This window comes from Hylobates moloch, unplaced genomic scaffold (genome assembly GCF_009828535.3).
Source record: "Hylobates moloch isolate HMO894 unplaced genomic scaffold, HMol_V3 SCAFFOLD_9, whole genome shotgun sequence".
NCBI lineage: Eukaryota > Metazoa > Chordata > Mammalia > Primates > Hylobatidae > Hylobates > Hylobates moloch.
In genome coordinates this window covers 65351356-65366074 of record NW_026652284.1, presented here as the reverse complement: position 1 = coordinate 65366074, position 14719 = coordinate 65351356, and the positions used below count along the sequence as shown (strand labels likewise).

Below are 14719 nucleotides of genomic sequence, written 5' to 3'. Positions count from 1 at the left end.
TCACACCATTCTCCTGCCTCAGCCTCAGAGTAGTTGGGACTGTAGGTGCCCGCCACCGCGCCCGGCTAATTTTTTTTTGTATTTTTAGTAGAGACGGGGTTTCATTGTGTTAGCCAGGATGGTCTCGATCTCCTGACCTCGTGATCCGGCCGCCTTGGCCTCCCAAAGTGCTGGGATTACAGGCATGAGCGACCGCACCAGGCCTGTTCTCTAAACCTTTAACCCCTTAACAATTTTAAATAAATTGTTTCTTTTTGGCTTATCTTCTGCTTCATTTTTATTTTAATTCACTTGGTTGTGCATTTCTGCTTTGATAACTATTCTTTTGTTGAAGAAGATGAAAGCAAAATTAGTACTTTCCCTTTTCACATTTCCATGAATCACCAGTTTACCTACCTTTAAGCAATGGGCCTAATTTTTCATATTTTTTCTTGAATTTAATGTAGTGAGTAATGTCCTTCTTTTTCTTTTTCCCTTAGCATTGTTTTATGAGACTGACATTATTTGGAGTTAGAAGAAGCTCACATTCACCTCCTCAGCCCTTGAAAGCTTTCTTTTAAGTTGTTATAAACCAAACATTTAGGGATTACAATCCTAAATCACCTATACTTTGATTTGGTATATATTTTATTCCATGTTTGTCATTAAAAGAAATTCTTAAACCAGGAACTGGTAACAGAGAGAAAGACCCATGGTTTTATATTTCAAGGTCTATGTGGAGAAAATCCAGCCCAATAACAAAGAATTATTTTTATACACTTTAATTATTTATCTTGAGAATAATGTCCATTGGAGAAAATATGATACTCTCAATAATTTATGATCATGCTTGATTATAAATGCCACACTATTGAATACTATGAGGACAAATGACACATTGGGAAAAATATTCACATACATAATTTTCTAATACACAGTTCCTGCAACACTTCCTCTCTAGAGTTTCAGATTATTCCTAGCAAATTCATCTATTTGGTGAAAACCAAGAAGCCACCTTGCTGATTTTATATAGAACCATATACAGGTTATTTTCAGTTTCAGAGTCTAATCTGGCAGACACAAATTCTCCCATGCCTATTATGGTCATCAAAAACAGCTAACAGTGCACCATGGTATGGTTTTTGCAGTCCCTTAAAAGGAAGTACATTCTTGATCCAGAGCCTAGGTTCTACGTGCAACTTTCTAAAGACTTTAAATAGGAAAATGTAATATATTCATGTTCTTTAATATTAGAGTTGTAATTCTTTTTTTTTTGTCCAGAATTTTGGTTTTTAATACCTCTTGTTGGAATAAAATGGCATCGTTTTTCATTAGCTTGTCTTCAAAAGACAGAGAAATAAGATAAATTGGGCCGAGGCGGGAGGATCACGAGGTCAGGAGATCAAGACCACGGTGAAACCCCGTCTCTACTAAAAATACAAAAAATTAGCCGGGCGTGGTGGCGGGCGCCTGTAGTCCCAGCTACTCAGAGAGGCTGAGGCAGGAGAATGGCAAGAACCCGGAAGGCGGAGCTTGCAGTGAGCTGAGATTGAGCGACTACACACTCCAGCCTGGGCAACAGAGCGAGACTCTGTCTCAAAAAAAAAAAAAAAAAAAAAGTTAAATAGAAAATTAAGGGAACACATACGGAGGCAGTTTTGGACTCTCCTCAGTTTCTTTGAAAAAAGGAGGGCTTAATCTTACTAAGTGTCCTTAGTAACATTTATAGATGTTGTCTCTGTGCTCTTTAATGAGGAACTTGCAGTCATTTAGGTATAGACTTTAAGTCTGGCAGAACATAAATACCTCCCGATGAAGTAGTTTCACCTTCAGTAGTATTCTGAAATATTTTCTTAAAATTCTGTATTTGGAGGAAAAATATACTTTCCTAAAATATAAACTGGAGTATGACTTCTGTCAAGGTTGGAAGGCCATCTGGCTTTCTTTGACATGGCAAATTATCAATGCCAGAATAAAGGTCACTCCCAAGAGAGTGTGGGCATGCAGAACCTATAATGCACACTTTGGTAAAGATACACTACTTTCATTATGGAGCTGATTTTGTGGTAGCGCAGTAACTGAAAAAGTTCAAACTGAATATTCAAACTAAATGTACCCCAAAGGAAAGATACACACCACCTTTGTTTTAAAAGAAACAGTGTTTATTAAGAAATTATATGTTGAATTCTCCTACAGTCTGTGAAGATGGTTTCCTCCATTTCCACAGCACAAGACAACAGCTAAGATTACCTGGAAAGCACTGGAATGCTTGGGAATGGAGAGTCCTAGGAACAGGAGGTGAAATGACATGACGTACGCACTAATTTAAACTTTTGGATACAAAGGCAAGACAGTCTTTTCCTTGACAATCTAGTCCTTGCATGAACACTAAAACCTGTCCATGGAATCTCATAGCCAGACTGAAGTAATAATTGGATCATTTTAGTTCAGTAGAGCAGAGCATGCTCAACTTAATCACAGATCAAACCAACAGTTCTTTAACTATTATATCACATCTGAAATATCTGCATTCTTTATTAATAAAAAGGGTGCTTATACAGGGCAGAAATATAACTTTTTCAAGTATTTTATCATGATCTGAAGTACTTTAAACTATAAATTATAAATAAATTATAAAAACTAGCATAAGATGCATCTTTTCTTACATGACATTGTTGGAAATAAGCTTTAAATACAGAATTGCAATATCACCTGACTTTATATATGACCAACAGTGAAACATGCTAATCATAAAAATAGCTTTTACAAATATACATTTGTATATAGTGTCTCCCTTACCATTCATAAATGCCTTTCACATTTTAAGACTAAAAAAAAAAAAATGTAATTAGCAAAGGGGAAAACACATTTACAATTTAAACCATAAAAACCTGACAATTGTACAGCTTAAAACATAGAAGAAATGGAATTTCTAAAACTGAGCAATACTGTCCATTTTATTTATTTCGGTTTTTACATAAATTGAACCAAAGATGCTGCTGTCCAGTAAGAAACCTCCTTTCACATTTCTGGGGGTTGTCACAGTTTCTCTTTTCTGCTTTGCGGCATCATGCGTTATTTCAGATCACTTTATCTGTAGAAACTGAGAAAATAAAAAAATATTTTAAAATACAGAGATTTGTGTTTCATTGTTGATAGCATGCATATACTGATATGTAAGTTAGATTTTAAGGTTAAACCGGGAAGAATAAAGGAAGAATCAGATATTTAGGAGAAATAATTTTGATGGTAGGTTCTTATGTCCTTTGTTCTAGGCAAATCTGTAATTATTTTCATTTATGGAAATGTTATGATTTATTTTAATCCAGCTAATTTACTGCCTGAGGTCAGCAATTACTTTTCAACCTGAGCTCTTGTCCAAGTCAAAGGAGGAACCACTTAAAGTTCTAGGCTAGGGAAAGAGATTTCAATGACGCATGAATCTTTGTTGTGCGCCTAACAAGAGTGACCACAGAATACCCCTACTACGAGGCTTTGAACAGTGCTGTCCTAAGCCTTATGCATCCAGGATAGGAGAAAAAGCCAATACAGGTCTTTGATCTGCATTTCACAATCTTGGTTGCAAAAGAAGAAAATCAGAAACATTGAAAGACTTCATGGTGCAACTATGAGTCTGAAGCATTATGTAAGAGCCCAAATTCAATTGGTTGAAGAATTGATTGAAATTGAATATGAAGACAAAATAATGCAAGACTCCATCAGTGGGGAAAATCATGTTATTTATCTTAGAATCCTATCAAGTTCCAGGTCTTTATATTTAGATAAAAAATATTAGACCTACTGTTATCCCATCAACTTCAAAGGTCTTAGGGGTTAGATAGAAAATCTGTGTATGTCTTAAAAGTCAAAGACATGCAAATCAAGGTATCAGTTGGGAAAGGACATGTTGACCTTTTATAAGTAGCCAGAGAATTAGGTAACTTGACTTTATTAAAGCTTTGAAGTCCATGATACAAAGATTATGAAAAAGACTGAGTATGGCAAATAGGTGGCGAGAATTTCTTCGGAAGTTTGCGGCCCCCCAGATTTCATGCCTGGCCAAGACTACTGGTTGAAAGAGACTCAGTGAACATGATGATTGAGTTTTCACACTTGTGTGAGATATGCCTCCTTCAAACCTTGTTACGATGTTGGCACATTTCCTATCTAACATGAAAAAAAATTTAATAAACTGAACTAAAAACGTACCCACTTAATAGTCTTTTCTATAGTAAAACACTTTTAAAAACTTACATCCCTAGGAAAGAAACTTGCATGAATAAGACACAAGTACATTTTTTTAAATTATACTTTAAGTTTTAGGGTACATGTGCACAATGTGCAAGTTAGTTACATATGTATACATGTGCCATGTTGGTGTGCTGCACCCATTAACTGGTCATTTAACGTTAGGTATATCTCCTAATGCTATCCCTCCCCACTCCCCCCACCCCATAACAAGCCCCAGTGTGTGATGTTCCCCTTCCTGTGTCCATGTGTTCTCACTGTTCAATTCCCACCTATGAGTGAGAACATGCGGTGTTTGGTTTTTTGTCCTTGCGATAGTTTGCTGAGAATGATGGTTTCCAGTTTCATCCATGTCCCTACGAAGGACATGAACTCATCATTTTTATGGCTGCATAGTATTCCATGGTGTATATGTGCCACATTTTCTTAATCCAGTCTATCATTGTTGGACATTTGGGTTGGTTCCAAGTCTCTGCTATTGTGAATAGTGCCACAATAAACATACGTGTGCATGTGTCTTTATAGCAGCATGATTTATAATCCTTTGGGTATATACCCAGTAATGGGATGGCTGGGTCAAAGGGTATTTCTAGTTCTAGATCCCTAAGGAATTGCCACGCTGACTTCCACAGTGGTTGAACTAGTTTACAGTCCCACCAACAGTGTAAAAGTGTTCCTGTTTCTCTACATCCTCTCCAGCACACGTTGCTTCCTGACTTTTTAGTGATTGCCATTCTAACTGGTGTGAGATAGTATCTCATTGTGATTTTGATTTGCATTTCTCTGATGGCCAGTGATGATGGGCATTTTTTCATGTGTTTTTTGGCTGCATAATTGTCTTCTTTTGAGAAGTGTCTGTTCATATGCTTCGCCCACTTTTTGATGGGGTTGTTTGTTTTTTTCTTGTAAATTTGTTTGAGTTCATTATAGAATCTGGATATTAGCCCTTTGTCAGATGAGTATATTGCAAAAATTTTCTCCCATTCTGTAGGTTGCCTGTTCACTCTGATGGTAGTTTCTTTTGCTGTGCAGAAGCTCTTTAATTAGATCCCATTTGTCAATTTTGGCTTTTGTTGCCACTGCTTTTGGTGTTTTAGACATGAAGTCCTTGCCCATGCCTATGTCCTGAATGGTATTGCCTAGGATTTCTTCTAGGGTTTTATGGTTTTAGGTCTAACATTTAAGTCTTTAATCCATCTTGAATTAATTTTTGTACAAGGTGTAAGGAAGGGATCCAGTTTCAGCTTTCTACATATAGCTAGCCAGTTTTCCCAGCACCATTTATTAAATAGAGAATCGTTTCCCCATTTCTTGTTTTTGTCACGTTTCTCAAAGATCAGATGGTTGTAGATATGTGGCATTATTTCTGAGGGCTCTGTTCTGTTCCATTGGTCTATATCTCTGTTTTGGTACCAGTACCATGCTGTTTTGGTTCCTGTAGCCTTGTAGTATAGTTTAAAGTCAGGTAGCGTGATGCCTCCAGCTTTGTTCTTTTCGCTTAGGATTGATTTGGCAATGTGGGCTCTTTTTTGGTTCCATATGAACTTTAAAGTAGTTTTTTCCAATTCTGTGAAGAAAGTCATTGGTAGCTTGATGGGGATGGCATTGAATGTATAAATTACCTTGGGCAGTATGGCCATTTTCATGATATTGATTCTTTCTACCCATGAGCATGGAATGTTCTTCCATTTGTCTGTATCCTCTTTTATTTCATTGAGCAGTGGTTTGTAGTTCTCCTTGAAGAGGTCCCTCACGTCCCTTGTAAGTTGGATTCCTAGGTATTTTGTTCTCTTTGAAGCAATTATGAATGGGAGTTCACTCATGATTTGGCTCTCTGTCTGTTATTGGTGTATAAGAATGCTTGTGATTTTTGCACATTGATTTTGTATCCTGAGACTTTGCTGAAGTTGCCTATCAGCTTAAGGAGATTTTGGGCTGAGATGATGGGCTTTTCTACATATATAATCATGTCATCTGCAAACAGGGACAATTTGGCTTCCTCTTTTCCTAACTGAATACCCTTTATTTCCTTCTCCTGCCTGATTGTCCTGGCCAGAACTTCCAACACTATGTTGAATAGGAGTGGTGAGAGAGGGCATCCCTGTCTTTTGCCAGTTTTCAAAGGGAATGCTTCCAGTTTTTGCCCATTCAGTATGATATTGGCTGTGGGTTTGTCATAGATAGCTCTTATTATTTTGAGATACGTCCCATCAATACCTAATTTATTGAGAGTTTTTAGCATGAAGCACTGTTGAATTTTGTCAAAGGCCTTTTCTGCATCTATTGAGATAATCATATGGTTTTTGTCATTGGTTCTGTTTATATGCTGGATTACGTTTTTTGATTTGCATATACTGAACCAGCCTTGCATCCCATGGATGAAGCCCACTTAATCATGGTGGATAATCTTTTTGATGTGCTGCTGGATTCAGTTTGCCAGTATTTTATTGAGGATTTTTGCATCGATGTTCATCAGGGATATTGGCCTAAAATTCTCTTTCTTTGTTGTGTCTCTGCCAGGCTTTCTTATCAGGATGATGCTGGCCTCATAAAATGAGTTAGGATTCCCTCTTTTTCTATTGATTGGAATAGTTTCAGAAAGAATGATACCAGCTCCTTTTACTTCTGGTAGAATTTGGCTGTGAATCCGTCTGGTCCTGGACTTTTTTTGGTTGGTAAGCTATTAATTATTGCCGCAATTTCAGAGCCTGTTATTGGTCTACTCAGAGATTCAACTTCTTCCTGGTTTAGTCTTGGGAGGGTGTATGTGTAGAGGAATTTATCCATTTCTTCTAGATGTTCTAGTTTATTTGCATAGAGATGTTTATAGTATTCTCTGATGGTAGTCTGTATTTCTGTGGGATCAGTGGTGATATCCCCTTTATCATTTTTTATTGCATCTATTTGATTCTTCTCTCTTTTCCTCTTTATTAGTCTTGGTAGTGGTCTATCAATTTTGTTGATCTTTTCAAAAAACCAGCTCCTGGATTCATTGATTTTTTTGAAGGGTTTTTTGTGTCTCTATTTCCTTCAGTTCTGCTCTGATCTTAGTTATTTCTTGCCTTCTGCTAGCTTTTGAATGTGTTTGCTCTTGCTTCTCTAGTTCTTTTAATTGTGATGTTAGGGTGTCAATTTTAGATCTTTCCTGCTTTCTCTTGTGGGCATTTAGTGCTATAAATTTCCCTCTACACACTGCTATGAATGTGTCCCAGAGATTCTGGTATGTTGTGTCTTTGTTCTCATTGGTTTCAAAGAACATCTTTATTTCTGCCTTCATTTTGTTATGTACCCAGTAGTCATTCAGGGGCAGGTTGTTCAGTTTCCATGTAGTTGAGCGGTTTTGAGTGAGTTTCTTAAACCTGAGTTCTAGTTTGATTGCACTGTGTTCTGAGAGACAGTTTGTTATAGTCTCTGTTCTTTTACATTTGCTGAGGTGTGCTTTACTTCCAACTATGTGGTCAATTTTGGAATAAGTGTGGTGCGGTGCTGAGAAGAATGTATATTCTGTTGATTTGGGGTGGAGAGTTCTGTAGATGTTTATTAGATCTGCTTGGTGCAGAACTGAGTTCAATTCCTGTATATCCTTTTTAACTTTCTGTCTCATTGATCTGTCTAATATTGACAGTGGGGTGTTAAAGTCTCCCATTATTATTGTGTGGGAGTCTAAGTCTCTTTGTAGGTCTCTAAGGACTTGCTTTATGAATCTGGGTGCTCCTGTATTGGGTGCATATATATTTAGGATAGTTAGCTCTTCTCGTTGAATTGATCCCTTTACCATTATGTAATGGCCTTCTTTGTCTCTTTTGACCTTTGTTGGTTTAAAGTCTGTTTTATCAGAGACTAGGATTGCAACCCCTGCCTTTTTTTGTTTTCCATTTACTTGGTAGATCTTCCTCCATCCCTTTATTTTGAGTCTATGTGTGTCTCTGCACGTGAGATGTGTTTCCTGAATACAGCACACTGATGGGTCTTGACTCTTTATCCAGTTTGCCAATCTGTGTCTTTTAATTGGAGCATTTAGCCCATTTACATTTCAGGTTAATATTGTTATGTGTGAATTTGATCCTGTCATTATGATGTTAGCTGGTTATTTTGCTCATTAGTTGATGCAGTTTCTTTCTAGCCTTGATGGTCTTTACAATTTGGCATGTTTTTGCAGTGGCTGGTACCAGTTGTTCCTTTCCATGTTTAATGCTTCCTTCAGGAGCTCTTTTAGGGCAGGCCTGGTGGTGACAAAAATCTCTCAGCATTTGCTTGTCTGTAAAGGATTTTATTTCTCCTTTACTTATGAAGCTTAGTGTGGCTGGATATGAAATTCTGGGTTGAAAATTCTTTTCTTTAAGAATGTTGAATATTGGCCCCCACTCTTTTCTGGCTTGTAGAGTTTCTGCCAAGAGATCCGCTATTAGTCTGATGGGCTTCCCGTTGTGGGTAAACTGACCTTTCTCTCTGGCTGCCCTTAACATTTTTTCCTTCATTTCAACTTTGGTGAATCTGACAATTATGTGTCTTGGAGTTGCTCTTCTCAAGGAGTATCTTTGTGGTGTTCTCTGTATTTCCTGAATTTGAATGTTGGCCTGCCTTACTGGATTGGGGAATTTCTCCTGGATAATATCCTGCAGAGTGTTTCCCAACTTGGTTCCATTCTCCCTGTCACTTTCAGGTACACCAATCAGACGTAGATTTGGTCTTTTCACATAGTTCCATATTTCTTGGAGGCTTTGTTTGTTTCTTTTTATTCTTTTTTCTCTAAACTTCTCTTCTCACTTCATTTCATTCATTTCATCTTCCATCACTGATACCCTTTCTTCCAGTTGATCGAATCGGCAACTGAGGCTTCTGCATTCGTCATGTAGTTCTCGTGCCTTGGTTTTCAGCTCCATTAGGTCTTTAAGGACTTCTCTGCATTGGTTATTCTAGTTAGCCATTCGTCTAATTTTTTTTCAAGGTTCTTAACTTCTTTGCCATGGGTTCGAACTTCCTCCTTTAGCTCAGAGCAGTTTGATGGTCTGAAGCCTTCTTCTCTCAATTCGTCAAAGTCATTCTCCATCCAGCTTTGTTCCGTTGCTGACGAGGAGCTGCGTTCCTTTGGAGGAAGAGAGATGCTCTGATTTTTAGAGTTTCCAATTTTTCAGCTCTGTTTTTTCCCCATCTTTGTGGTTTTATCTACCTTTGGACTTTGATGATGGTGACGTACAGATAGGGTTTTAGTGTGGATGTCCTTTCTGTTTGTTAGTTTTCCTTCTAACAGTCAGGACCCTCAGCTGCAGGTCTGTTGGAGTTTGCTGGAAGTCCACTTCAGATCCTGTTTGCCTGGGCATCAGCAGTGGTGGCTGCAGAACAGTGGATGTTGGTGAGCCGCAAATGTTGCTGCTTGATCGTTCCTCTGGAAGTTTTGTCTCAGAGGAGTACCTGGCCCTGTGAGGTGTCAGTCTGCCCCTACTGAGGGGTGCCTCCCAGTTAGGCTACTCGGGGGTCAGGGACCCACTTGAGGATGCAGTCTGTTCGTTCTCAGATGTCCAGCTGCAAGCTGGGAGAACCATTACTCTCTTCAAAGCTGTCAGACAGGGGCATTTAAGTCTGCAGTGGATTCTGCTGCCTTTTGTTTGGTTATTCCCTGCCCCCAGAGGTGGAGTCTACAGAGGCAGGCAGGCCTCCTTGAGCTGTGGTGGGCTCCACCCAGTTCGGGCTTCCTGGCCACTTTGTTTACCTACTCAACCCTCAGCAATGGCGGGTGCCCCTCCCCCAGCCTCGCTGCCCCCTTGCGGTTTGAACTCAGACTGCTGTGCTAGCAATGAGTGAGGGTCTGTGGGTGTAGGACCCTCTGAGCCAGGCACGGGATATAATCTCCTGGTGTGCCGTTTGCTAAGGCCGTTGGAAAAGCTCAGTATTAGGGTGGGAGTGACCTGATTTTCCAGATGCTGTCTGTCACCCCTTTCTTTGACTAGGCAAGGGAATTCCCTGACCCCTTGTGCTTTCTGGGTGAGGCAATGCCTTGTCCTGCTTCGGCTCATGCTGGGTGTAGTGCACCCACTGTCCTGTACCCACTTGCCGACACTCCCCAGTGAGATGAGTCTGGTTCCTCACTTGGAAATGCAGAAATCACCTGTCTTCTGCGTCGCTCACGCTGGGAGCTGTAGACTGGAGCTGTTCCTATTCGGCCATCTTGGCTCCACCCCCACAAGTATATTTTGACACTGTATTTTGTTCTCTTTCTCTCTCTGTTTCTCTCTGTTACTGGCTTTTTCCTTTTCTCCTCCTTCTCTTTCTCCTTACCCAACTTATACTCTACACTGATCACATATATATGAGTTTTGAAAAATGAAAGCTTTATTCAAATGTGTTTCTCATGCAGTTCCAGGTTGTGTTTATGTGCATGGGAAGAGTCAATTTGGTACTTAAGGCACAAAAGTTCAAACTTATTATACAACATAAGTAGACTACTTTTTGTGTGGTGTAAAGGAAGTTTTGACAATGATCAATTAGCAATATGAGAATGAATAACTTAAAAACTAAAAGTAATCCATAGATGAGCACTGATATATGAAAATAAGGTATTACAATGTTTGAATTTTCATAGATATCACTCATGTGCAAAAAGGAAATAAGGCTATTTATATGATTGCAATTTCACTCTTTCCTCTAAGGCCTCCATTGATCACTTCCTTATTTTAAATGGAAAATGCTAAAAATACTGCAGCAGCTGTGTATGTAAAGCTTGTTAGTCATGGTGTTTCTCCAGGTTAAGTCATGGCAATTGACATGAATTTAGTACATTCTTAAACCATCCTGCATGTGTCAAAAGAGGTAATGGCTGTTTAGCAACTATTTACTTTGTTAAGATGAAAAAACAACCTGCAGACTTTTTGTGCATAATTCATTACCCCCAGTATAATTTTTTCTTACACTTTCCTTTGCTTCTTAATTGTAAATAATTACATAATAATAATTATTGGAGGAAGAAAGGTAGGTTTGAAAATAATTTATTGAAGTCTTCCTTCTTACCATAAAGCTTCAAAGCATTTGAACAAAACAAAAGCTTCATTAACTTTGCATTGTGAAGTAGGTATTATTAGCCATATGGTTACAAGTCATGAATATATTTCTCCTTATCAAAAAACAATGGCAAAACGTATTCACAAAGCTTTCCATAAAACTTCTAGTATGAGAAAAGGCTTGCTGTTGGCTGTAAAGCCTAGGAGAAAGAGGACAAACTATGACATTCATATTGCTTTTTTTCTCAAGAAACATAGTCACTTATGGAGCTGATTGGTTTAGTATAATGTAAAACTAATTGTGCTCTCTGTCTCTGAATAGTGGGTAATTTATCTACTGGCTGTTTGGTAGCTTGGAAGCTTTTAAAACAAATTCTCCTGATGATGAATGCTTTTTAAACTCTCAATCTCTCCCATTTCTGAAAAACAACAAAGAGAGCTACTCGGATGGGACTGGTTTGTACTGAACCAAGCAATTACTTCTACTTGACAAAGATGAAATGGATAGTATTAATCTACATGGAAGGCACATTTAATTTTAAACTTTATGCATTACTATATATGAAATAAAATAGTACAGCAATATATAGAATAAATCCACCTTATTTACAGCTCTGCCCCAAAAATCATAGTTTTAAATAAGTCTTATGACTTCTCCAGTAGCAGGAATGCTTGTTATTTTTGTTCTAATTCAGATTTATAACTAATAAGAAATTAGAGAAACTTACATAATCTATATTTTTAGGGAGCATATATAAATGCCAAAAAGGTGAAAGAAACTGTAGGTAAGATAGGTCACATAACTCTTTATAGAAAACCAAAGTCTTATGAACAGCAATTTGTTGCCACTATGGATCATGTTTCTTGAGTGATTGTTCAGCCATTCACGCTTTTTACAGACAATGTGAATATATCTGGCTTTCACAAATCCCTCATTCTAAATGAGATACAGTTCAATTCAAATTTTTAAGTAACACAAACTAATTCCTAGCACCTACTGTTCATCATAAGTTAAAACTTGTCTTCTGTTAATAAACTCTTAGGAACCAAATTACATTACACTTTTAGGCTCAAATAATCATATCAAAAAACTGTAATGGAATGAAAACCAAAATGAGTAGTAACTGATTGGAATAGCTATCAATGGAAGAAACTGCTCCATTAGGTAGTTCTTGGAGGCTGAATTATCTCTATTCCTGAGTTGATGGTCATTTAGAGTATAGGACAGTGAATCAGAAAACAGAGGGGAGAATCATCTCAGATTTTAACTTTGAAAACAAAGCTTAGATGAGTAACATCTAGTATGTAATTTCCCAACTGGGTGACTACAGCTGATAATTTACCCGCACATTTTAATATAACTAAAAGAGTATAATTAAATTGTTTGTAACACAAAGGATAAATACTTGAATTTAAATTGGGCTAACCCTTGACATTGTCTATAGTGATTCTTGGTTAAGTTGTGACTCTACTGGCAAACTGTCTTCCGAACATGCTCACTGCTTTTTTTCCCTGTCTCCACTCCACCTTCTCTTTCCTTATTTCCCTGTCCCTCCTAACTGTTCAGTTTTATAACTCAAACCCATTGTTCTGCCCAATAATTCTCATGTCTTTATCCTATTTTCCATCTGGCTCACAATCATGAAATAAATAAGACCAAGAAACAACAGGGCTTTTTAGCATAGTGGATCACAAACACCCAAATCAGTGGGTTTTGTTATTTCATCCACAAATGGAAACATAAAAAGGCTAGGAAAATCAGCCATTTTCTATAGTATCATAGAATTTAAGTTACTGTATATGGTATGCTAAGATGTTTTATTTTCTCTCATAAAACTGAAGCTAAACATAAAACAATACTATAAAACAATCATAAAAGGAAAAGGAAAAAGGAGGAACTTAATGTTAAAATAAATTTAACTTTATTTGCCAAATCTACAGAAAATTTTCCTATAAGTATTACAAAGTGACTGTCAAACTTTTGCATCATTCATGTTTTAGTTTAGTTTATAAGATTGATTTATAGACACAGTATAAAGAGCTTTTGATTTCAAATTGAAAACAGTATACTAACATCAATTATAATTAGAACTACCATATTCTTTATGGATATTTGGTTTGGGATGTGGTTTACTGTGTTAGTCTGTTTTCATGCTACTAATAAAGACATACCTGAGACTGGGTAATTTATAAGGAAAAAGATTTTAATGGATTTACAGTGCCACGTGGCTGGGGAAGCCTCACAATCATGGCAGAAGGCAAGGAGGAGGAAGTCAGGTCTTACATGGATGGCAGCAGGCAAAAAGAGAGAGCCTGTGCAGGAAAACTCCCCACTATGGCACCATCAGATTTTATGAGACTTATTTACCATCACAAGAACAGCACAGGAAAGATGTGCCCCCATTACTCAATTACCTCCAACCAGAACCCTTCTACAATACTTGGGCATTCAAGATGAGATTTGGGTGGGGACACAGCCAAACCATATCACTTACCATATGTGATTTTAAAAAAAGGACCCTCTTTTTCAGAGTTAATGACATCATTTTCTCTGTCTAATTACTGCTGTCTTTAATGAAGACGTTAGTGCAGTAATAGTTTTAACATCTAGACACACAGATCATTTGTGTTTCTGGAGTACATTTCATTTAACTGAAATCACAAATGATTTTCAAATAAGATTCTATTTATTTTGGATTCTACAGGAATAATTTTTTTAGTTTGATAAGATGTAATGATGTCAGGAACCATAATGATGTCTTCAGAACTGTAACTCCAGAAGCATCAGAGAACCAGAGTGGTTCAGTGGTGAAGCTGGTGATTAGTATCATACAGTGATCTTGTCTAACCTTGCAAAGAGAGCAGCAGTGCCTTTTACAGTAATCATGGCCAATGAATATGTAGCTTTGTCTTGTCTGTCTCAAATGATACAGAACTCTTAAAGCAGCTTGCTCTATTTGTAGATAATCATGGTTAGAAAAGAATTTGTTACATTGAGTCTAAATCAGCTAAATGACTGAACTATTTATTAATATTAAGCTAAAAATCTAGAGAGTATGACTATCTGTAAGACAGCCAGGCAGAATGTGAGAGGTATTGAAGTATCAGTGGGTTTTGAGCTATCAGCTATAAATTCAGGTGAGATCTTCTAAGATGGCAAGAGAGAGTAAGGCAGAAAGCAGCTCCAGTGGGAGGTGGGTTGGTTTTAGAAAGAAAATTAAAGACAGCTGAGTTACCTAGCTAAGGCTCCCTTAATTCCCTCCAGATAGACTATGCAGTCTCTATCATTAGAGTGTAGAAATGGGTGTTTAGGATCTGGAACTGGGCTAAGCTTGTGGGCATGGGTGACAATCATCATAATGACACATTCGTATAGTAGGTGGAAGTTTATAAAAATAGTTTATATGTATATTTTCATTTGGTTTCTGTTATAAATCAGTGAGGTAGGCTCTTGGGCAAGAATCATCCTCAGATTGATTATTAGTTCTTGTATCAGA

The 14719-nt window shown here is 37.6% G+C and overlaps 1 protein-coding gene and 1 pseudogene across 23 annotated transcripts in view; one reads left to right on the top strand and one right to left on the bottom strand.

Annotated features, from left to right (window-relative positions):
- Positions 1-795: 795 nt before the first annotated feature.
- The window catches only part of RALYL (RALY RNA binding protein like), a 751296-nt gene continuing 737372 nt past the window's right edge, over positions 796-14719 (bottom strand). For all 23 annotated transcript variants that reach the window (XM_058444501.1, XM_032759956.2, XM_032759947.2 and 20 more), the window contains one exon: positions 796-3082. In XM_058444501.1, coding sequence (XP_058300484.1) covers positions 3060-3082 — 23 coding nt within the window. In that variant the 3' untranslated portion in view covers positions 796-3059. The remainder of the gene's footprint in view (positions 3083-14719) is intronic.
- Positions 4059-4152, top strand: LOC116814040 (small nucleolar RNA U13; annotated as a pseudogene).